Here is a 25,431-nt window from a genome sequence, read left to right on the forward strand (position 1 = left end):
CACAGGCAAAGTCCGAGCATATTCAGCCAGTGCAGCTAAACGCCACTTTTTGTGGCACTCGCAGCACTGTGATGCATCACAAATAGCATTCAACTAATCCTTAAAGCATATTTTCAAACTGAAAGTCACTCAAGTTAAGCGCAAGCAAGCATTCATTATTTTATTTATTTGATATTCTTTGCGCTTTAATTTAAAATGCCCATAAAGAATATTATTCAATAATTGTCAATGATAAATGCATTTTGATTTAATTGATTGCAGCAAATATTAAATTAATCTTTTAAGTATTTATTACATTGCTTACTTTATTTTATTTATTTTTATTTGGAATTAATAACTGAATTTATGAGTCGTGTAACATAAAGAAAAACAAATTAATTTTAAATGTCGAAAAAAATAATAACAATTTTCTTAATTGCTATTGTAGTAAAAAATTAATTATAACACTGTAAATATATTATTCACTAAATTTGAAATGACTAAGCTTGTTAGCTTTTGCAGAGAGCTGCGACTAATAAATTACGCGTGAGTTCACAAAGTGTTTTACGAACAGTTGTTCCTTCTGTATGTGAAGTAGAACATGAGAGAGAAATAGCAGAAAAATGCAGCTGTCATGGGGCATGACAATTACTAGCATGTCTGAGCACTTCATAAAAATCTTCAGCTGTTGGTCTTATTAAAAAACTTTAGCACACTGCACGGATAGATCTATACGGTAAAAGGGTGAATGTCAGTAATTCTCTAAATAACTTCATTTTAGCTACAGCACAAATTCATTAATTTTGACTTCCTGGCAATGGTGAATAAATTTTAAATGTTTCAAATGTACTTTTTTTTTTTTTTTGAAGGGTCGTCTGAACGCGCTGTAATATAACCCGCAATAATACATAATTTAATTTTAATGCTCGCAGGCATTGCCATTCACTTAGGAAGCACACGTCAAGTACTGAAGTTTTTAATTAAAACGCAAACCAAAACCAAAGTTATGAGCCATACAAATGCACAAAGGATCCAACTTACCAAAAATGTTGCTTTCTTCTACTCTCTTTCCCGCAGTGGAGGTATTATTCCTAGCCTGGGGCGTAAGACTCTGCATAATGGTGAGAAAGGCGCCCTCTGAATTCAACGAGAGCCGCTTCATATCAATGGCCATTTACAACGAGTTCCTGCTCACGTGCTTCCTTAACGTGTCTATGTAAGTACTGAATTCTAGGTACCTTTTTTTTCTTGTATGCATTCTGTGTATTCTGTGTATTCTGCGTATTCTTCTTTTGCTGCCAGGCTCTTCCTGCAGTCTCCGGCTAATCCGGATCTACTCTACATCATATTCTTCTGCCACACACAGCTGACGGTGACGCTTCTCTTGGCCCTCATCTTTGGCAGCAAGGTGTGTGTTCTGCAACTTGAAAGATTTCTTGAATTTATGGCTATATGCTGAGTAACTATTGTTGTTGTCTGGTTATTTTCAGGTTTATATTGTACTTCGCAGTGGGAAGTCGCATCAGGAGAACATCGGATTGGGCGCGAAGGCGTCGGGAGCCAAATTCAATTTTCGGCCACAGGTGCGCACGTTTGCTCATCCCAGCTCGGTGACAACATCAACGGCGCCTGCAGCCGGCACCACCTCGGCAGGTAACTAATTGCATCATTATAAGCCCAATTTGAGTAGACTGCATATCGACGCTTATGACAAACGAGCGACAAACATTCCAAAGTGTCTCTATCGCTGACAGGCAACAGTTGCAAATAGCTTAGCTTTAGTTTGACAAATGATGCATTGTTGTTTTCCCTGTGTTGTGGTTTGTAGCGAAGTGGACAGGCAGTTTATGCAGGATAACACACAGCAAGTCCAAGGATGCTGATTAAGTCATACTTGACTTAATTTTGACTTTTATTTATGGCAGTTTTTTTGCCAAATTAAAAAATAAACTGCCAACATCTGAAAGTGGCGTCAGCTTATCGCTAACATCGTTGTCTGGCCCCTATTCATGTATATATATTCTCTACGTAGATATTTGTATCTTATGTCAACCCCAGCGTTGATTTATGTTTCCTCCCACGTAAAATGTCGTCCATGCTTGATGCGGTTAACCTTTGAATATATGTATATTTATATTTGTGTGTGTGTGTGTATGTGTATGTGTGTGAGAGTGAAGCAAAAACTTCCTAGTAGAGCCCCTGATACATACATATTTATTTGTTTATCACAAACGCAGACAGACATTTGTTAAGGATTTATTCCCAGCGGCAGCTCTCGAGGTTTCTTTGATGGCACATTTCCAAAACTGCTTGATGTCGAGCAAATCACGAACTTAATGTGAGGTTGTCCAAATTTTGATAGAAACTAAAGCTTTACTTAATAACTTTTGCAGCTACGAGTCACACGGTGTGACAACATTTCACATAGGCAACATCTTGTTGCACCACTTCTCGAGGGGAATCAGGGGCTGAAAATGAATGCCAGTAAAGAGAGTTGTGGAGCATGGAACAGTTTGTGTCTTTCGCGATATTTTAGGCGACATTTTAATTTGAGTTTATCACCGAGTGCTGCGACGCTTTATGTTTTAATGCTTTACGAGTATGAGCGACCTTTTCTCATTGGCGGGTTTTTTATTTAATTTTTTATTGCTCGTATTTCTATTTTGCCGGCAAGACGCTTTTGCGGTTGCCTAAATTGTGCGTTAAATTTCAAATCTTTCTCGTTTTTTTTTTTTTTTTGCTATCTATGTGAGTGGTTGAGTGTTTGAGTGGTTGAGGGCAGCTTATTCATTGTGCTGCGCTGCGTGCGTTTTTTAAGCGGCCTTCCTTCAATTTGCATATTTAAATGAAACAATAACAGAGCAGCAAATACACACTCCCACACACACTAGGCAACTAGAGACGAAGTTGTTAGATTACTCGTATATTCATGTGTATTTGCGCTGTGAATTTAAAATATTATTTTTATACCCTAAGAAAAAAAGGGTATTATTGCTTTGTACAAAATTTAAAAAAAATATGTTTTATTTTCGATAATTAAAAATGGAAAAAATATTTTTATTGGTATAATACAAATTTAAATTAATAATTATTTTTTACAAACATTTTTTTTGTCTAAAAATAAAAGTTATTTTTACAAGTTAATTTAATATTTGATATAATCATATCATTTGTATATTGCAATTTGTAATTCAAAAATTATAATCGTTTGGGTGCTTGAAATATACTCCTCTATAACCTTTACTTACCTTGGTTTGGGTGCAGGATATCTCGATCGAGCAGTCTCCTAGTGCTTATTTTTATTTGGCTTTTGCAAATGTGTAGCACACTTTTAGGAGCGCACATAATAAATTCAATTCTATGGGCAATGCTTATGTTGTGAGTGGTGCGGGTGGTGGTGGTAGTGCTGCTGCTGCTGGTGGTGGTGGTGCTACTACTGTGCTCGCTTAATTTCACAGCCATAAATCTAAATCCAGCTCTGCCAAAAAGCAGCAACAACAAAAAGTTGCTGATTTTTTTTATTTGAAAGTCGCGTCAAGTGGCGCTGAGTGGACTCACTTAAATCACACTGACAGGCTTTCAGTTGAATTGAACGGCCATTTATCATCAAGCAGGCTCCCCTTCCCTGACTCCAATATGTGGGTTGTCTTGTTAACAAAAATCCCACAAAAAATGAAAATGAAAATGAAAAAGAAAATAAACTGAAAGCCACAATAGCGTCCATTTTAATTTTGCATGTTGCCTGTTTTGCTGTCGGCCGCAACTACAAGAATACGCATTTAAAATGTCCTTGTTGGGTTGGCAACGCGGGACGAGCGGGACGGGAATGGGGGCATTACTTATACCAGACAACTTTCAACACGAACGGAACTTTTTTAGTGTAAAAGTTACAAGGGTTTTCAAACTGTGACTGTGACTGCGACTGTGACTGTGACTGGATCTGGGAATGAGATTGAATGTGAGACTTGCAGGCGTCGCCAACAGCTTTAATACTAGTTGAAAGTGTTAGGTTAACTGTAATTGATGCGGGCTGAGGCCCAACGAGTTCATCCAGCATACATTTCCTTTGCAGAGAACAAGCTGTCCGATCAGGAGGCGCTGGAGGAGATTCGTCAGTTGAGCATGCAGCTGAAGCGCATTCAGGAGATGGCACCGCCCAAAGGAGTGGCTGTGATGACCATATCGAGTCTGTTGGACGGCCTGAAGACGCCGGGTGGCATGATGGTGGTCGCTGCAGCTGCCACACATGCCGCAGGTGGCAATGCGGCAAGTGTCGCGCGGCAAAGTGCGTTGCCGCTGCTTGCACTCAACGCCGAAATGCAGAAATACAATCAGCAACTGCAGCAGAACAACAATGCCAATGGACGAGCTGCTGCCTCAGCCGCTGCACGTGGCAGCATACCCACCATGGTGCTGGAGACGCCTCCCTCCTCGGCAACCCCAACGCCGACAACTGCCTACGAGGAGCGTGCCACCAACACGGAGCTGAGTGGCGACGATTTCCGCGAGCAGCTGCTACGCCGCAGCGCAGATGGTCACATCATCTGCAGTCGCTGCCTGGACGCGTCCAAGGAGCACTACTACTGCTGCCCCCCGCGCAGCACCTGCGAACAGCTGGGCTCGCCACAGCAGGAGGGCAGTCTCAGCTTTGCCAACATCAAGCTCGACTGCATGTGCTCCCAGTCGGAGGATCTCGACCAGACGCAACGGCGGCGACCCACTGTGCGCACGGCAGCCACCAACACGCCCCCGCCCAGCTGCAAGCGTGGAGCACGCAATCTGCTCGAGGCCGAGATCAGCATTTCGTATCAAATTTGTGATAACTGTAGAAGTAAGTATAAGCTTAGCGACAAGCCCGTGGCCGACGTGGCATCCGGCAGAAGACGCAGTGGCAGCTGCACTCAGCCACCTGCCACAACTGTGGCACAGACGCTGCCCAGCCAGGCAAGAAGCAGCGAACTCCTCGATCGCCCTGACCTCGATGACAGCTCCGCTGCTGCCGCGAAGCTGGTGCGTTCCACTGACGACATTGCGCTCTTTACGAGCACCATCAGGCCACCAGCTGCCCACAGCGATTGTGAGGCAGCTGCAGCTCCAGCGGCTGCCACAGTGACGGCTGTGTCGCTGGGCAATGTGTCCAACACATCGAATAACTCCACTAGCCAAACGGACAAGACGACGAGCGGCAGCGGGACGGGGAAGCCCAAGAGACCCGACAAACTGGTACTCGATCTGAATGATCGCTCCAAGTACACGAAGGAGGTTTCTGTATAGAATGATAATGAATGCGATTATGGTTTGCGAAATTAACAAAAGACTTTATGAAATTTAATTATATTACTACAAAAACAAACAACAACAAACAAACAAGTTCAAAGACGCGGCTAAAACGCCTGATTACAGCGAAATCAAAATGTCGGACGGCGATTTGCGATTTGTGATTTGCATTGCTAAATCAAAAGGCAAAACAGGCGCAAATCATTTGCAACTATAATGAGCCCCATGTTGTGAATATTTTGCACTTGGCAAACACAAATATAAGCACACCAACACACCAAACACACACACACACACACACTTGCGTGAACCACACACAAGTAAACAAAGCAACGTCGCCATTTTGCTGTAATTCATGTGTTTTAACAATTAGAAAGATACAGAGAGACAGTGGGAGGAAATAGGTAGAGAGTATAAACATTTAACTAAAGCAACTAATTGAAAACGCCAGCTACTTAAACAGTAGCAACAAAATCAACAATAAGAAGAAGAGCATTCATGTAATTAATTAATTAACCATAAGTTTGCCATCTTAAGTGCCGCTATTGAAAATGATATTTAGTCTATAATCGAGCACTCGCATTCACTTGTATAGATAAATATTTAATAAATTTATTGTTAATAGTTCTTAACTGTAAAATAAACATATCTCTGCCAAAACAAAAATTAAAGAAAAAATCATGTATTTAATCAAATTTAACTCAAATTTAGCTCGCACTTCAGAGCTTAGTTAAATGTAGCTACTACAATCGATACTAACTAATTGACCGTAAAATATACAAAAATTTAAATTAAGTGTACAACATATACGAAAACAAATGGCAAAAATTAACATAAAAGAAAATTGAGTACAGCAAAAGTTTAAAATGGCATTAGAGATGGTCGTCTTTCAATAATGTGTAAAAATTAAAATATTTAAAATTTGTTAACTAATTATTTATTTGTGAATTGTTTAGATAATAAAATTGCATTACACTGTTTATTTTTTGAAAAAAATTAAATATATGTTGACTTTCTATTATTAGATATATTTTGTATTTATGGAAATATACAACAAAAGTTAATTAGTTAATATAAATTGCAATTTTCTTAACGATTAAAAAATATTTATTTATTGATAATTTAATTTAATCATAGATAAGCGGTCATTAATTTGATGATATTATTCAACAGCATTTAGTTTAAAACTAAAAATAATAGTTATAAATGAAACATTTTGAAATGCATTAAATGTACGAGAAATGGAAATCGAAAATTGTTATTTATAGATATATTATGAATAAAGGTTTATTATGAATGTGTAAACTTGACAACTGGAAAACTGGATGGCCAAAACGAAGTTTACAGAAATCGACTGACATTGCTAAAGGATTGACAACAATATTATGTATACGCACTGTGTGTGCGTCTCTGTGTGTGTGTGTGTGTGGGAGTGAGTATGTATGGGTACAACTTTTAATATTGTTTTCAGTTGGCTCGTCGCCCATTTCCGGTAAGTATGGCTATCAGCAACAGTAGCAAGTGAAAGAAGACAACACACACACTTGAAGACTCTTTTTCCCTTTATGGCCCCGTTATGGTCTTTATCTTTATGGACATGCTGTGCGCCTATGTCTGTTGCCTTGTATTGCGTGACCCTTTTGCCATTTATGGCCACATTTTATGAATGCCTAACCAACGCACACACACACACAAGCACAATGTCAATGGCTCTGAAGGAGCCGTTAATTTAAATGTTTTTTGCAGCATTTCCCTGTCGATGTTTGCTGTGTCGCCTCATCTGATGTTTGTTGTTTGCCTTTCAAATTAAAATTCCCAGCCGGCTGACAGTTTTTGTTAAAGGGCCTTCACAAACACACAAAGCCACACTCACGCACACACATAACATATCATATGATATGGCAAAGGTTGCCTAAGTGTTATCAAGTGTATAAAGCACTCCTGCCACGAGGTGCGTGTATTGAATTTTAAGCATCTTACGCAAGCAAACGATTTTTCCGTTTAATTAATTTAAAGCTGGCTGCTGACAGTTACGTTGTTTTTTTTCAATTTACATTTAAGCTTTACGCACTTGGCAATCCAATTCTTTTATTATTTATTTCGTATTTTCTCTGCACTCGGCGCGTGACAATCTTAATAAAACTTTTAGTTTCAGCAGGCAGACAGTGACTGTAAAAGTTCAGTTTCCATCTTCAACCATTGTCGATGGCAATGCTCTCGAAACGGATTTAATTAAAATTATTCATATATTTTAACATATCTTTAAACAAATAATTCATTCATTTTAAATATTGTGACGTGAATGTTGAAAGGAATTTGAAGAAGTCCAGCTGCGTCTGTCATTAAACGAGAATATTATCTGTTCGTAATTCAACATATTTGCATGAATGACGTTGGATGTCAGCAAAGTGAATTTTAAAATAAAAGTTCAGAGTTGCTTTAACAAAGTATTTAGCAGAATATTTTTCATTCGACAGGCGACATTCGTCATTGAATAACTTCACATAACGTAAATAATATGAGTATAATAGTTCTTATGTACATGCCATTATATTTATCTTCAATAAGCAAACATTTTGACATATTTTTTTGGGTTTTGTTGGTTTTAAAAGTTGTAATAACAAACGCTGAAACTTTCACAAAAAAATGTCATGCAAAAAATATATTGTTCGGAGTAATCGACTAGTCTATATCCTACAGGAAATACAACTCTTTTAGTACACAAATGGTCAACCCCTTTTGCTTGTTTTTTATTTTTATATATATATATAGGGTATTCGGCGGCCTTAATATGTCAGCGAATTATGTATGGTTGCCAACGGAAGTTAAGCTTTTGAATCCGGTAAAACTATTAAAAAAGTACGCATATCAGAAATCAAATTGTTTGTAAGCTTACGAAATTAAGTTTTTCAATTTTTATATTCGAAATTTTTTTTTTGGCTTAAAGTCGAGTGGATCATTCGGGGGACAGCAAACAATAAACATTTAATTAAGCGCCTGTTGCAATTGGTGCAAAAGTCAGAAACTTAATTTTGGTGCTGGCCATAAATTTGCTAGCTGAATTCGTTAACTTGGCCAAGCATGCCAGAGCAGAGACTAAGGCACTTAAAGGAGATATACTCGTATACGGATTGTTCACTCTGTTGGCAATGACTCTGAATTTATAACCATGTCAATGCTGATGACCTTTGATGATGGCAATGGGGAAGCGGTGCGACTTAATGTGAATTTCGGGTGCCAAGGATTGGGCCATGACTTAGGGTGAGTCTGGCTGAATTTGAAACATTTTTCATCACTTAATTACGGCAATAAATGCCAGTGGCAATTTCTTTGTGCCACATCAAAATGGCATTAAATAAAAACATGTTAACGACTTGCAGGCCAAAAATTGCAAAAACCGAAAAACCGAACACAGAAAGCAGCAACACAGCTCCCCCCCACCCATCCGGACCAGGCCAACAACAATTTATGTGCAAAACAATAAAGGGCCAAAAGAACACAAGCATATACACAAATGTACGAATGTATTCAGTATACAATTACATTATAATGTGATAGAGGAACATGTCGACAGCAAAAACAACAATTAAAGGGGCAACAACAACAATAAAGAATAACAAAAATTGTGGCTCACGTGCCGTGGGCGTAAAGCCAATTAAAATTAAAGGAGGCGCTCGAAAAGGCTGGACGGTGAATGTGTTGGTAAACAGCATAAATATCTGTGTATATTTCACTCTATTTGCGTGTGTGTGTGTGTGTGTGTGTGTGTGTGTGTGTGTGTGTGTGTGCGTGTTCAGATGGCCAAAATAAGTGCAATAAAATTAAATTGCTCAACACCTTATTAACAGCAGCTGTCTCTCTCAAATCAAACTCAAGCAGAAGAAAGGGAGGAAATCAACAGTTCAACTCACTTGCCTCGATACCTAGAGCATGGCATTGCCACTTTGCTGCCTTTCCACTTTTACGTATATTATTCCAAAGAAAAAAACCTAACAATAGAGGCCATTCAACTTCAATACGAAGCCTGCACACCCTTGCCTGAGCTCATGACTATGGCAACTCCTACATTGTGTGTCCTGATATGAAGCCGTCTCAATTTGAGCTGAGTATGAAAGGGAATTGATCGATATCCGACATCAAGCCTTATGCATATTTATAAACAGCTCAATCATGCTGTAAGGGTATAGAAAGTGGGAAACAATCAGCAGCTGGGCGATAGGCACTTCTCTTTCTCATCTTTCCATTTCCTTTGCACTCACACCTCCGACTTCTTTTAAAGCACCCAATAAAGACACGAATTACGCACACTTGTGCCATGTGACTTTAAGCTGACTTTAAGGTTTTCACTCACGGAAAATGTACTTGTTAATTGGTTGAGGGAGATTGCAGACAGAAAGCTTTGTAAATATTTTGCCCAGATATAGTAGAAACTAATCTGCAGCTCTGTTTGCACAGCCGTAACTCAAATGCTTTTTTCATACATATGTATATGCCAAGTGTCGGATAATAAGTGAGGGGTTATGGGGATGGAATAGATGTCAGAGAAAATCATAAAAAATTTTATATTTTTTTAAATGGCATATAAAATATACATTCATCGTGCTGGAAACTACACTCAACCTGCAGCCAGAACTCATATAACTTGTGAGCTTTACCTCTGGATAAAAAGTGCAGCATATGTTTGAATGAAAGTCCAGTTAGCTTATGAATTCAACAAAAATAAAAAGAAATGAAAATAAAGGAAAATAGACTGTCAGAACTGCATTTGAGTTTGCACGTGAATTGCATTAGAAAGTTACCAGAATTTACATACAAATGTATATAAAATAAATCTGCCTCAATTGTAAAGACTTTATTCCTACACCTGACTTGGAAACACACACACACACACACACATTACCTGACACACTCAAACGCAGACATTTTCGGTTGCTCGAAGTGCGTTTCTGGTATTCACAACCTTTTTTTCCAGGACTTACTGACTTCGACTGCTGACTGGGTGGCTGACGTGTCAGTTACCAGCAATTGTGCAAATGTGTCGGTTGCTATTTGGCTACGATGCGGATGTGTGATAAGCGCCAAATGCAAAAATTGAGTATAAGCTTACCGAGTGTGCGATGCAGATGAAGATAAAAAGTGTGAATAGTTTCCTTCTTCTTCTCTCTAAAAATAAACAAAAATCACAAACAAAAAAAGCCAAGTATACCGCTTGCAAGAGGCTTAGACTGCGTTATACCCTATAAGAAAAATCTATATTTTCTACAAATAAATCAAAAGTGTTTTGAAGATATTTTTTTTTAGCTATTTCGAAAGCATACCCCTTAGATTTACAGGGTATTATATAAAGAAAATCGTACGTGTTGACAACTGTGCTTTAGTGCGCACTCTAACTCGTGTTATGGCCATGGCTCTAATGGTTGAATTTTTGACTGAGCTCCATTTAATAGAACATCTGCAAGCCGAACAGAGTTCTGTCTTTCATCCAGGAATTTACCGCGCTGTCACGACTGCCTCAATGGAGCGTACAAATGTAATAGGATGTGATTTTCTTTCACAGCTTAAATGATGGAAAACAGGAAAAACAGAAGGTGAAACAACGTGGCAGATAGGGAAAACTTTTGCTTTTAAGCCCCAACATCAAATGCATTGCGCTTTCAGATATATTCCATTTGACAAACGTGAACACGTGAGTGGCATTAGAGCTTATCCAAAGTGCACAGGAAGCAGCAGCACCATGGTGAGCGGAGTTTATTGAGTAGGCTGCCAAAAGTTGCCTCAGGGCGTTGGATTTCTAATTAAAATAATTTATTTATGGCAAAAAACAAAAATGAAAATTGTAAGCTGACTTAATGACACTCAATCGACATGAATTCCAATTAAATGCAATTTGTTGAAAACAACATATTATTTATCAATTAAATTGAGCATTAAAAATTGCATTGATTGGATTATAATAATTGAGCTCACAAAGTGAAATGAACATTTTATTGAGAACCACTTAAAGGCAATATTGTAAAACAATTTGAAAATAAAACTAATCATGCTTAACGGAGCATATCAATTTAATATTTAACGACTCTTAACATTGGAGCAGCATTTCCACGCTAATGAAGTTCTTAAGCACTTCCAGTTTCAAAGTGAACGAATAACAGATATGGTTTAAAACATATATTTATAAATAAACAAATTTATGCAAATGCATACCATTTTTTAATAATTTTTAAGTACGGGGTATACATAATCCTGTCTGAATAGTGCAGCAAAGTGAGCTAAAAAGCACAAAGGAAACATAGATAGACGACAGGATGCGGGGACTGTATGAATAGGAGATGGCAACATAACTATAGACATCATAGCAGTATGTGCAACTGTGTCTGTAGCTTATATGTGTGTGTTTTATCTGAATCTGTATCAGTATCTGTATCTGTGTTTGTTTGAGGATATAAGCTACGGCTGATTCCCTGTTTTATGTAGCATCGCATTCACCAATAAAACCTGAAATGTTGGTAATGAAAAGCGCAAAGCGGTAATAAAGCACACACACACACACACACATGACAGGCAGCCAACTGTGTGCGTGTGTGTGTGTGTGTATTGTTGTTGTTCGAGCTACTTTTACCTAATTGCTGCACTCAGATTACGCTTAAGCACAATTGACGTCGACAGCAAGTTGAATGATAAAGGCAGACAGAGAGAGATAAAGAGAGAGAGAGAGAGAAAGAGATGGGCCAATAATGCATTTGTGGCCGTTTCCAAGGCAAAGGCAATTTCATGTGGGCTTGCACTTAAATTAGATGTGCAAACAGTTTCACAAAGCACTCAAAATCCATACATACAAATAGAAATCAAAAGCCTCTTGTCCTGACCCAGCCCCTTTTTCATCTAATAAGCGAAATATAATTGAAGCGTTAATTACCGCATTGGGAGACGTGAAGCAATCGAAGCAATTTGCCAAAGTTAATAGCCACATTGCTACATTGTGGCATGATATTCATGCCACAAGCACAATTCTGTCGCCACAGACAATTGCACGCTGTGCGAACATTGTAATTGGCACTGTGTAACGCATCATAAATATGCCATGGAACGACTTTAATTAATTCTAACACTGCGATCTAATTACTATACATCTTTCTTTGTATGTGTGTGTTTGTGCGTGTGTATAATTTGTGGATATTGTCACTGCATTGCAATTGAAGCTAATCAATTGAAAATTCACACGCAGCAAATGTACAACTTGGCCAATTTGACAGCTGGCCAAGACAACAGGATAAAGTCAGGACATGACAACTTAAAGCTTTATTCTTCGAGCAAAAACTTATGAATTTAATTGCATAAAAATCATCTACAAAGATGCCACTCAAGTCTTTAATCTTATCCTCATTTCACCATCAAAAATGCCACAAAAGTCTTGAGTTTTATCCTCATTTTTCATTCCATCAGCTAAAGTGAGCATCGCCCGCATTTTGCAAAGCTCAAAGAGATTTTAATATGAAATTTGTCTATGACTGCAGGTCAGAGGTCATAAGTAGGAAAAAAAAAAGGCGAAAGAATGTCATAAATCTGAACAAGTAAATGTGTTTGCGCTGACGCCAAAGCAAATTGACAATGCAAAAAAAAATGAAATTATCAATGCTTGCCCATACTTATAATACCCTTCTATCAAAGAGTACAGGATATAATAAATTATATAATTAAATAGAAAAAACTTAGGTTTTTCTAAGAGTATTGTTAAAAATATATAATAGGGACTGTAAATCCGTGTAAATCAATCAGTAAATCATAACTAAATATACTATTTATAAATATAGGTTATACTTTTAGCTTTCCATAAAAAAAATTCAACACAATAGATATTATCAACTTTCAAAAATAATATTTCCGTTTTCTGTTTACTCAAAGACAAAGGATTTACAAACTCGACACAGTTTAGTCAAATTTTAGCAGCTAACGAGTTTGTCCAATTTGGACATTGAGTTCAATTCCTCTTACACCGAATCATCAGTATGCGGATTAAGTGAGTTTCCGTTTGGCATTCAAGTGAGTGCACTAAAGAATCGTCATTTCCAATTCCTCTCAGAGATACCAATTGCAATTCAGAAGAATATGCGCTTGACAATGCGATGGCTGAAGGCGATTTGCATTTGCCTAATCGAGTTTACAGGACAGTTTCGATAACGTAGCAAGCGACTGTGAGAAGCGAAAGCTGATGTCGAAACCCGAACTCCGAACAAACAAATCGACAAAATACACGGCAGACACAAAAGGACTCAGGCAAAACGAACTGTGAACTGCGAATCGTGAACTGCGAACTGCGAACTTTGATTGACATTTCAATTAAATTACAGTCAATTTGTGACGCTGTGATTACGCTTGTTGTCCAAATGTTTCGAGTGCAGAAAGTTTTGCTCAGCGAATACCAGGAGATCTATGAGCCGGTAATGATCGAGAGTCCTTTTACGCTGGTGGATGTCGACGGTCTTGGATTGCGGCAGTATCAAATCGCACTCACTGGCAGCAAGTTGCTCTTTGGCAGTGACAATTTTGACAAGCACGAGGAGCAGGGCGAGGAATACGATGAACCAGATGTCTCCAATCGTGGCCTCGACCCGGAGATCGAGTGCTTCGATCTGATCAGCATGGTGCCATTGGAGTACATACACTTTAACTTTTATCGGCAACGCGATCGCTGCCTGATGATGCTCAGCGTGCAGTCACTGGATCAACAGCTAAAGTCCGAACCTCCAATGGTCTTTGAGTTCGGTGGACACATCCATAAGCAATACTATTGGCACACCTGGCGGGAGCGCGTCTCATTGATACGGTGTTATCAGACGCGCTTTAATCATATCACTGGCGCCTCGCCATTTTCAAGCAGCGACGTCCATATGGAGGAGGAGCTGCATCACGTCCAGGTCCATGTGCCACACAGGCCCCAATCTGTCTACAGTCTCTGCTGCAGCTCTGCCGGCGGTGCCTGACCTACGGATACTTATAAACTTCTACATATTTTATATACCTCGTCCCTGGCCATAGCAGCTTAGTTGCCTTTTACTGCTGCCAATTCGATTAATGCAAAGTTGAACAACTACTTTCGGCCAGTTGTGTAACGGCAGCCAGTTCTTTATTTATTTATTAAAAGCACCTTTGAGTGCTTCAAGATGCGTGATATTAATACTGAAGCACATTTTTTCTTGTGAATGTTTTCGTATTTAAATTTGTTATTGTTGTTTTGTTTCTTGTTTTTGTTGATCTGTTTTGTTGCAGCTGGCGTCCCATAGTCTCTGGTTTTGGCTGGCGGCTTTGTGGTTTTCCATTACAATTTTTTTCGGGGCCAACGAAAAAGTTTTCAATTTGTCGACAAACTTAAGCCGCAGCCGCAACACTTGTCGAGTCTGAGATGAAGTCTGTATCTGTATCTGTCCTGTCCGTCTGTCTGTCCGTCTGTCCCTCCGTCCGTCCGTCTGTCTGTCCGTCCGTCTTTCAGTCTCTGTGTGCAGCTGACACCGAAAATCAATTGCAATAAAATGCCCAGCAAATAAACACAAATACCAACAAGCAGACCAACATTTGTTGCTGTTGTGGCAGGAGAATGCGAATTGGAATGAATCGTCATTGGCTTCAGTTTGTTTAAAGCAATTTAATGGTCAAAGTTTTTGGCCACGGAGCTGTGTAATTTATTTGATTTGCTTTCGCATCGCTGTGCCCCAATGATAAATTGCAATTTATTTAATAAAATGTATAAAATGCTCACATTAATCATACGCCATGTGGTGCGTGCTGGAAAGCGCACGCACAATTTTTAATTTTCATTCACATTCTGCTTTTGCGATGCGTCGTCTCTCCTGTGAACGCCTTTGCAAAGTATGGCTAATTAATGCTCTGCTTCGAAACGATTTGCCGCAATCCGTCCATGGCAACAGCAATGCCAAAAGTTAATTAAAAACTCATTGAACACCGCGTTTTCTCACTCTTCTCTCTCTCTCACCTCCACGTCGCACACTCTATAAAAACAGTTCAATAAGGCAGACTTTTGAAGAGAGACGACACGCACGACAGCCCGTCACTCAGTCTGTCCATCAGAGCCTTTATTTCTTTGTACTTAATACACCTGCTCACTTTTCCATTGCCACTGCCAATGTCGGGCAGGTGGAAAGAAAACTCTTTCTGCTGCTTTTCAGCTCCCGTTTAATTAGCCATGAAATGTTACCTTCTTTTCCATTTCTTCCTTATTGCTGCTGTTGTTGGTGTCTTTAAAATGTTGTCTGTGCTTTAACAGAAATTTTCAGCATATTACACATTTTTCAACTGGTTATTTACTTATTTATGCCTTGTCATGGTCGAAGCCAAGTTCAAAGTCAAACCAGAAGCCACATCAAAGCCACAGCATAATTGGTAACCAGAAATGTTAATTTAAATTTAGCAAATCTGTTGGTTGTGCCACTGCGTTGCGGCTGGCCAAACAATTTCTATTTGAGTCCCAAATACTTATAAATAGTATTTATTAAAGAATCAAATTTATACGACAAATTTATAGCGCAAACATTTCAAAAATAGCAAATATAAACAGGGTCAAATCAAGTCTTGTAATGGAATTGAGTAGATTTATCTCAAATCCTAGTTTAAAGATAAATGTGATAAAAGCGTTTTGTAGAACGCAATATAAGATATTTGCAAATATTTGCAGACGTGTAGATGTACTCATAAATTCGCCAGCTCCATTAAGTTGCTGGCAAAACAAAGACTTAAATTCACGTGATGTTGGCCAGGAATGTTGTCGATTAGCAGAGCAAACGGCAGTTGCATTCACTGTCGATTGACAACCCTAAGGCACCCCAAACCACATACGCGATTTTCAGCTATACCATGCCTTGCCAGGGGCGTTAAATGAAAATACAAGTATTTGTGTATTCGCAGCGTATTTAAGCTGACAGTGATGAATGTGTTTTATATTTATTGAATGCCGACACGTTGCGCTGCCACAATGCTGCCGTGAACTCTGTGTTTGTGTGTGTGTGTGTGTTTGTGTGCGTGTGCTTCTGTCTGTGACTGCGTGTGTGTAAATGCCTGACATCTGTGTATGTACATATAAAAATGTACACAATACTTACAGGGCTATGCAATTTAATTAAGGTACGTTTCTTTCTTAATTCATTGCATATAATCTATTCTAATTAATAATATAATCTTTTTAAATTAATTTACGGCATTATATAATTATTAAAATATTTAATTTATTTGAATTTTAAGATAATGTTTTCAAATTTATTTTAAATTTACAGCACTATATAATTATTGAAATATTTAATTTATTTGAATTTGAAAATAATGTTTTGAAATTTATTTTAAATTTCCCAAATAAAATAATTTATTCATATATATATTTATGATTTAGGACCGAAAGGATAAAAAATTTAAGCAGCTGCTTAAATGTATTATTCTTCTTTTATAATTTAAGTCAAATAATTTTTATTGGCGTGTGTGTGTGTGTACATTTATTATTTACGTATAATAATCCTGAACTATTTATTTCAATATTAAGTATACGCACAGCATAACTTAATTTAAGACACCCTGTGAGAAATCTTCAGACGCATACAGGCTTACTTTGATAGGAAAGCTGCCCAATTGAAGGTCGTCCACCCTGTGTAGCATATTGGTATTTCATTTGCATTAAGTCAAGAGTCCTAGGAGAGTTTCAGAGCCCATTCTTCAAGTAGCTCTATATTCTAATTTGCAGCTACTTTGCTTTCGTTTCTATAGTATATACGTATATCGCCTTAAGAATGTACTTAAAATGCTCAGAAGCACTTATCGTCTGGCATTGCTGCCTACGCTAGATATAGTTTCGATTGAAGCTGCTCCTGCCACGTATTCGGGTAGTTGTGCTTTGCTTTAAGAGGTTATACGAGTACCTGCCGCAAATTGAAAACAATTTTCCAACGCTTTCACACACGCTTTTCTTGGGCTAATTTTATTTGATTTTTACTCGTTGCTGGCCAAACTTTTAAATGAAATGAAACGTGTCCGGCATGCTAAGGCCGTGGCCAAGTTGGCGTTTGACCGCAAAATATATGGCCAAGACAACCACATTAAAAGTTGGCAAGCAAACAGTAGCTTTACCTTCACGAGAGATGCTTTCATGTGGCGAATAACTGCCAAAGGCTACCTTTCTGGTAAGTTCATGTGAGCGCACTTGGATTCAACTCCAACAATAACAAATAGACGCTTTTAAAGTGCCAACGGAACTTATAAGGCACGAGAGCGACAACATTTTGTCGCCTTTTTATTATAAGCCCTGCCCCCCACTCTTTACCTCATACTTTGCTGCTGTAGGTCAAAGTTTTGCGTGCCTGACGTGCTTCACATGTCTCTGCTCGGCTTGGCTCTCGCTGTGTTGAAAAATCGCAGCAGAAGCGCTGAAAAGTATGCTACATAAAAATGAATCCGGCAGTTTGCCTACATTTTGCTTTTGTGTCAAGTGGAAAAGTGACTGCCAGCCACGAACTACGAGTAAGTAAAAGCCGTTAATGTTTATGATAGTGATGGTCTCACACAAACACTCACACACACATACAACCACATGAAGGTATATGTCAAATTTATTGCATACTTGGCAAAGTGTATATTATATCAGGCAGCAGGGGCCAAGGCACATCTCAGTCACAATGACTCGCCTCTACTCTGATTATAAAGGAGAAACCAAGCGAGAACGTGACTAAGCGTAATGGTTAAAGGGAGACGGAGAGAGCAGAGCACTGAGGTTAGCAGGTTGACAGCGTCATTAATCTTTAACTCAATAGACAATGCATGAGCCCTAAGATGCAGCCGTAAACATAATTATTTGCCCAGCCTATCTATATTAAATTTCAGTGTCACTGAACTTAATAAAGCAACAAATTGTACTCTATTTATGAATTTACAATTATCAGTTGCGGTCAAGGACACGCAGTGACAAATAGGTTTATATTCAGGTCATTTCATAAAGGTAAAGATAAAACGATATCTAATTCAGAGAAAACTACACACGAATTGTGGATACTTTTTAAATAAAAATAATTTGAATATTCAAAGCCAAGTGTTAATAAACACAAAATAGTGTGTTAACAAATAAAGTGTGTTTTTAACAAATTTTTTACTTTAATTAAAATATAAATAATTTTTAACTGGGCGTTTGTCATTGCCTCTCCAACTATTTTAGTGTTTGCAAAGCTTTTAAAATGAATTGCATAAATATTCCTTCAGCGTAAACTGAATATAAATTTTTATTCATAACAATTTTTGGCCATTCTATGACTGCGCAATTTAATTACTTTGCTTGCATTAAAAATTTAAAAAACTACAGCTTTTTGTCAGACAGGAAAACTCAGGACAAATTTTCGATAGAAGATAGTTGACATTGTCACTATAACAACAATGCCAACTATTTCGAATTGTTTGCTCTACAAATGCATATATATCTGAGGATGTCGGTAAGGCTGTATTGTTAAGCAAGAAACCAAAGACGCCTCTCAGATTTCAATATATCTTGTGCCAATAATAGTTTGTTGATTTTATAGCACATTCTAGTCAATTAGAATACAATTCAGGTCCATTAATGGAGCCGATTTAACCTAGAGAATTACGGCAAATAGCAATACGACACTTATTGACCTGGTCTGGTGCACACAAGCCCAAAAGCTGAAACATAAACAAACACACGGCAATGGATGGCATTCAGATCCTATTAAAATGCAAAACTTAGTCTTCGGCTCAGCTCGCAGACTCGGTGTGTGGCAATGCGTGAGAATGCAGCAGAGCGTTGCAAGGACAGACTGGCAGACACAGCCTGGCTACCAAATCGGCCAAGGTATTTCGGCAAACGACCTGCAAAACGCACCCGAAAATACGACAGACAAACAAATTGTCCTGGCTGCCACGAGTACATACATGTTGGTATTTTCGTTTGGCCAGTGCAATTTGGCTATCCGATTTGGAACTGAGGCACCTCGATGGGAGTGGGGTAAGGGTAAGGGTAAGGGTAGGCCAGAAGTAGAATTGTGTGCTTGCGGGTCATGTCGTCTATTAAGTGCCTACCATTTAGCTTTCGTTATTCAATGGTTTATCAGAGAGCGAGTGCGACTGCGACTGCTTCGAGCTTCGATATTAAGCTTTTACGAACTTCAGTCACTCGTAAATTTTAATGGCTTACAACGAGTCGCTTTAAAGCCCAAAAATGGCCGTTAACACTGTGCGGGTAGAGCCATTAATAAGTCCTTAGCTTGGCGTTTGGCGTAACGGAAATCCATTAAGCCTTTCAGTCCTTGACATTGGCCAAGAGTAGGTCAGCGATTCTCAAGTGGTGGCCTTTTAAAGCAATCCTTGGCAGGGAAATTCGTTGTGAATTGTGACAAGATAATAAAAGCTGGATTTGGAGTTGCTTCCATCCAACTAAACGACATCTGTCCACAAAATGACAGTCGAGATTTAGCAGTAGACATTCGTCATAATTCTTGTGGCTGCCACCATGCTGCAAGTTGACACGATTTGCCGTCACGTACTTCGCTCCTTGATAAATCTTTACCAAGCTGCCTCAGCACTCAACGCCATAGCCATAGCCTTAGCCTTAGGAATTGCCATAACTGTTCTCGTCACCACCTTTGTTCCGTCCGTGTCGTGGCGAGCACGTGCACGCTGTTAGCCCCAAAAATACGCTGCTAAAACATTTTTTAACGCGCGCGAGAGCTGCCCCTACAACCAACCCCAGCCCCACCTCTACCCCTGTTCATACTCAACGGTTAGACGAAGGTTCAGACAACGGGTCAGCTGGTCAACAATTGCCAGCCGCAGACCACAGAACGGCACCAGACCGCAACATCAAATCAAGTTGATGGCCAAGACCAACTCTAGCACTGACCAAAGCCTCGACAATCCCAATCCTTTCCTCTTGGCATACGTGCCACGTACGTGTGTTGTGTGACAAAGTAGCTTTACATATATACCGCATACAGGGTGCTTCATTTGCAATTAAAATTTAACAATATGCGGTGAAGTAACCCTTGAGATTTTTGCTGGATTTAATTAATTAATTTTAATTAATTATCAAAAAAATAATTTCTCTGTTCCTTTCTAAAACTACTAATAAATTTATCTCACTTTATAAATACTATTTATTGAACTAACATTTCTTCTTGTCCTACTAATAAAAATTTAAAATTTTTAACTAATTAACCTGAAGCAAATAGTACCAATCCTTATTCATCTCTTTGGTATTTTTTGGGTTTTCCCTAATTCTATTAGCAATTGAAAGCTTATACCATATATTCTTAGTTTATTTTAAATTTTGTTTTGTCGACTGTGGTAGCAGAAGAAGTGTAAAGTGCAAAATTTAATCAGTTACATACCCTAAAAATTTTGTAAATTAAAAGAAGTATGACAACATAACCTTAAAAAAAGTACGAATGAAAGAAAATTTTGAAGTCTGGAAAAACTACTTATATCTAAATTAAGATATTCCTATTTTAATGATTTTGTCTAAATAAATCATTGATCAAATCTAGTAGAGGCACCCTGTCAATGGGGTGTGTCTAAAGGCGCGTTAGTTAGAACCCAAAGAGGCTTTGCCTTCAAACTAATGACCAACAATGGGAAATGTTCTCGTGGCTGGCATTGGTTGAGAATAGCGCGAAGTTGTTTCAGGCGACAAAGTCACGTACGCTGTCGGCACGGGACAATGTCCGGTGCGCCATATTGGACCGCCCAAAAGTATGCAACACAATTTGTGCATGCAAAAGCATGACTTTAAGCAACGACAGAACTTTAATGGCAGCCGAAACACGAATAAGTAAGGGAAAACGAAGAGGGCCAAAAAGAATACAACACGCTGAAATGGCACACAAAGCGCCAGTTTATCTCGAGCGCATTTATTTACTTGCTGCTCCGCTGCTTCTGCTTTTGCTGTAGGTTAAAATATTTGCGCTGGTTAAGAAGCAGCACCCGCATGGCCGCTTTTGGCCGTTAAACAGTCAAGCAAAGCGAAAGCAACTGGCATAGTTATAATCGCAGTTGTAGCTGTAGTTGTAGTTGTAGTTGTGGTGCAAGGGACGAGCATAGATAAGCGCTAAAAGCACAAAATGGCAAACAAAGCTTTACGAAAATAAAAAACAAAATAAGAAAATCTGCTGGTAGTCAGAGTTGCTCAGACTCTGACTCTCTGTAAATAGCCCAAAAGTATGCCACGTGATGTGCAACGGCAACAAATTCAATTGTGGCTGCAAATGCAATATTTTTCACACAGCCACGCACTCTCCAATTTCATTATAATTGCATGGCAATGCATCGACGCATTGACCTTGCAACAACATTTTCCATTTTCCATTTGCCGTTTTATTATTATTTTTTCTACAGCTACACTGGCACTTTGCCCACATTTTTCCTCAACATGCACACATACATGCATATGTATATGTTTTTCTTTCGTTTGTGGTGTCGAGCTGCCATACTCATTAAAATGCCAACACTTTAGGGCGATACATAATTCATTGTGTGAATTTCGAGCTGCAGATGGAATTAATTTATGTGCTGTTGGCACACCGCAAATTGCACTTAAATGAAATCTTGTATCGTAATATTTTATTTATCAATTACAGGAACCGGATAATGTAAGATATTACCAATTGAAAATCCATGACGCTCAATCTCAGCTACAAGCTGAACAATGAAAGTGAAGAAGTACACAGATAAGCAAGTTGGAGAATACCCGACGGGCGCACAAATCATAACTGACCATAATGAGATTTGTCAACTGATACTCAAATAGCATCTATTGCTTGAGCTTTGCCCGGCATCAGCATTTATTTATAGCCAACTGGTAACTATCATACTGATAGCAATGCCCATAAATCTCTGGCATTACGAGTATTGAGCAATAGCTGTTGCTTTATCAACAAAACGCATAACATAACATCACGCATAACGTTGGCCAAGTAGAAAGCAGATTATCCACAGCAACCACAACAAAGATGTTAGTGGGCCAATAGCAGACACAAAATGAGGGAGCTTTTCAGCTTGAAGTCTTGCTTCAGGCTGCCAAATCCAAACCATCGGCAAAGCATGTAAACATAATACTGCCTTTAGTTCGAGGGACTTTTAAGCTAAAATGACAGGCTCAATGCATGTTTTACTGAAATGTAAACAATATTTAGACTGCTTTAAAAAGAGCACAATAAATTTAATAGGCTATTTCCACGGCAGCACATTCGACGCCATTTTCATCAGTCGGCACGAATGTGGACTTCATTTCAGTACAAATTCCGACTGATCATTTTGGCTCATTTATAATGAATGTTAAGATTTTTTGCCATTCGCCCCGGTGAATTTCAATATTTTTTATCGAACTCGCGATGTTTATCGATAAACTCGTGAAAAAAAGCAATTTTCACCTTAACCAGCTGTTTTCTTCAATAAAAACGGTAGGCATTAAATTTGCACCAATTATAATATCAAAATAAATATTGAAATGTGCTTATTGTCAGCTTTTTATAATTTGTGCACAGAAACCGAACATCTGATTTGCTTTGGGTGAATATCAAATGTCTTAACAGTTTCACATTTGGTCGTGGAAAGCCAAAAATATGCCACATTCAAATGTGAGCAAATGTGGCAAATGTGAGTGGTCGTGGAAATAGCCTATAAAAGTATCGTTTAAAATATTACGTATACGTAATCAGCATTCTTGATAAGAAGAACAAGAAGTGCCCGCACATTTCCATATTTGTCTACCATAGGACTAATCAGAAGCTTAGCTTAAACTTTAAAAGTGGAACCGTTGGAGAATGTTTAACTCCTTCGGAGTTTTATTCTGCAAAACTGCAACCTGGCAAACTCAATTTATTGCAATGTGTTGTAGGAATTCGAACAACAGTAAGACATTTGGGCATTTCAGTTGCCTCAAATCGCATTTGGCCCAAATACAGCTACCATACGACATGCCTGAGCTAGAGCTCAGATGTACAACCAGAACCAGAATTGCAGCAGTGGCCCCAGATCGTTACCGTAATGCAATTGTAGAACAAATCAAGCCCACAAATTGTTGCATTTCCCTCACAGATGCATGGTAAATGAAATATTGTGGTCGATTGTTTAGGTTTAGCTTCTTAGGGCAACCTCAATGCCCCTCAGAGCCAACAGACCAGCAAAATATGTGGCAATTTCCGTACTATCGTCAGCCTTAATCAAGATAAAGTCTGATTTGAGTTTTCTAGGAAAATATTGTGTTAAACATAACGAACGCACTTAATGAGGAAGAGCATGTAAGAAGCCATTCTTGTATCAAATAACGAAAATAGGATACATTTTTTAAATAATTACTAATTATATAACTTGAGCTTAGAACTTTGAGTTTGAACAATTTATTTCGCTTTAAGCTGAGTCTTGCGATATTTAAGCTAAAATTTGACTTTATGCTTAATAAGACAATAACGAGCAAAAAATTACCCGATTGCAAAGTCAATTTATTGCAAAATGTCTAAGACAATAAAAGACTAGTAAAGCATTTGGGAACGCAAATGTCGTCGACGTGCTTCCAATCGCATTTTGTGCAAAAACACAACCCAGAAGTATTCACAGCCACGGCCTTCGATACCTAGTTAGAGTTTCGATTGGAGCAATGTCATCAGATCGTTAGCGTAATGCAATTCTAGAACAAATCAACTCCGCAAATTGTTGCAATTTTCCCGATGGTAAGTTGTGTCCAATCGTAAGGCTTAAAATTGCAAATGACATTTAAAATCTGATGAATACATTTTATTTAAAGGGCACTTTGAATTGTATTGTTAAAATGAGAATTTTAGTGTGAGGAAAACAATTGAGCGTTGAATAATTTCATTAGCCTTAATCAGCAATATTTTTTTTTTCACAATGAGTGTGAATAATTAATTGATTAAAATTATTTAAAAAGCACAATATTAAATAAACAATCATTTACTGAAATACGTTTGGAATGCAGCGATAAAGTCATTTGGTCAAATTAAATTAAAATCAATTAAATGAAACAATGTTGGTTTTTGTTGTTGCACTGGCATGCTATACTAAATAAGTAAACAATTAAATAAATAAAACAAATTTGCAAATTCAATTGTAGTATTCTTGTACATTTGCAGTGAACATTGTTCAAATTAATTTGTAACAATTGTCGAGAATTCAAGAACGCTGAGAATGGCAGCTGCAGATTAAATGGCAGCTAACAAGAGCAGCGCTAATTAATTAATTTCGCATTGCATATTTTTAATCTGTTGCACGTAACTCAACACATCTAACTGCCACGCCCACATCTACATATACCCGAATCAGCTGACTAACACTCTGACAGCATAACGACTTCAATGACACGTAAAAGCAACGTGCAAAATCAAGCGAAAGCATAAACGAGACTGAAAGTGAAAGCAAACTTAAAAAGCAGTAATATTGTTTGCGCGCAACGATAGTATGCAACGACTTGTAGTGTCGTCTGTCATGTGACGAGTCCTGATGATTACCCACCTCTCAGATGAGTGCGCTGGTGTGTGTGTGTGAGTATTTTTGGCAGCGCACGTACGAGTCGACAACCTGGAAAATGGGCGTACGATTTGTTTATACAGTTAGAATGCATAATGGCATTGAATTTGTCTGACTCGCACACGCAGAAAGCGAATGAGATCGTTACTTTGTTAATTTAATAAGCGCACTGGCGACACACAACAGGTGCCACGCCCACATTTGCCCCAAAATGAAGTCACGTCGCGGCCATAAATCAATTGCCATGAGAAGGCCTCTGCGTTGTGAAAGCTGCACGATTGCATGCGTTATACAAGCCAGGGACAAGGATAACCGAGTACGCTATGTCGAGAACCGGTTTTTGCAACTGCTGCTGTAATTGTTGCTGTAATTGTGGTTGTTGTTGTTGTTGTTGTTGTCGTTGTTGTTGCTGCTTGGCAAAACGACAACTGGCAGACATGGAAAACTACATAAGTAACAACTGCCATTGTATCGTAAGTTGAGCGCATGCAATGAAAGTGTAACGAGCGTTAATTTGTTTGTCAATTGGCCAAGAGTTTCCACGTTCAATTTTGGCACATACACTGCGAGCCAACTGCAAGCAGTGCCAAGAATATATTTAAAATGACTGCGTCGTTCAATATTACCACTTTAATGTTATTT

The 25,431-nt window shown here is 38.5% G+C and overlaps 2 protein-coding genes across 2 annotated transcripts in view; both read left to right on the forward strand.

Annotated features, from left to right (window-relative positions):
* LOC117783766 overlaps positions 1 to 5,906 on the forward strand; it is a 44,870-nt gene extending 38,964 nt beyond the window's left edge. Inside the window, exons 10-13 of the mRNA XM_034621311.1 lie at positions 1,057 to 1,195; positions 1,282 to 1,387; positions 1,470 to 1,632; positions 4,052 to 5,906. Of these exons, the coding sequence (XP_034477202.1) occupies positions 1,057 to 1,195; positions 1,282 to 1,387; positions 1,470 to 1,632; positions 4,052 to 5,253 (1,610 nt within the window). The 3' untranslated portion in view covers positions 5,254 to 5,906. The remainder of the gene's footprint in view (positions 1 to 1,056; positions 1,196 to 1,281; positions 1,388 to 1,469; positions 1,633 to 4,051) is intronic.
* Positions 5,907 to 13,454: 7,548 nt separating this feature from the next.
* Positions 13,455 to 14,431, forward strand: LOC117784510. Its single transcript, XM_034622260.1, has one exon. The coding sequence runs from the start codon at positions 13,641 to 13,643 to the stop codon at positions 14,235 to 14,237; it is 597 nt and encodes a 198-aa protein (XP_034478151.1). The 5' UTR covers positions 13,455 to 13,640; the 3' UTR covers positions 14,238 to 14,431.
* The last annotated feature ends 11,000 nt before the right edge of the window (positions 14,432 to 25,431 follow it).

Source organism: Drosophila innubila, assembly GCF_004354385.1.
Source record: "Drosophila innubila isolate TH190305 chromosome 2R unlocalized genomic scaffold, UK_Dinn_1.0 1_C_2R, whole genome shotgun sequence".
Taxonomy (NCBI): domain Eukaryota; kingdom Metazoa; phylum Arthropoda; class Insecta; order Diptera; family Drosophilidae; genus Drosophila; species Drosophila innubila.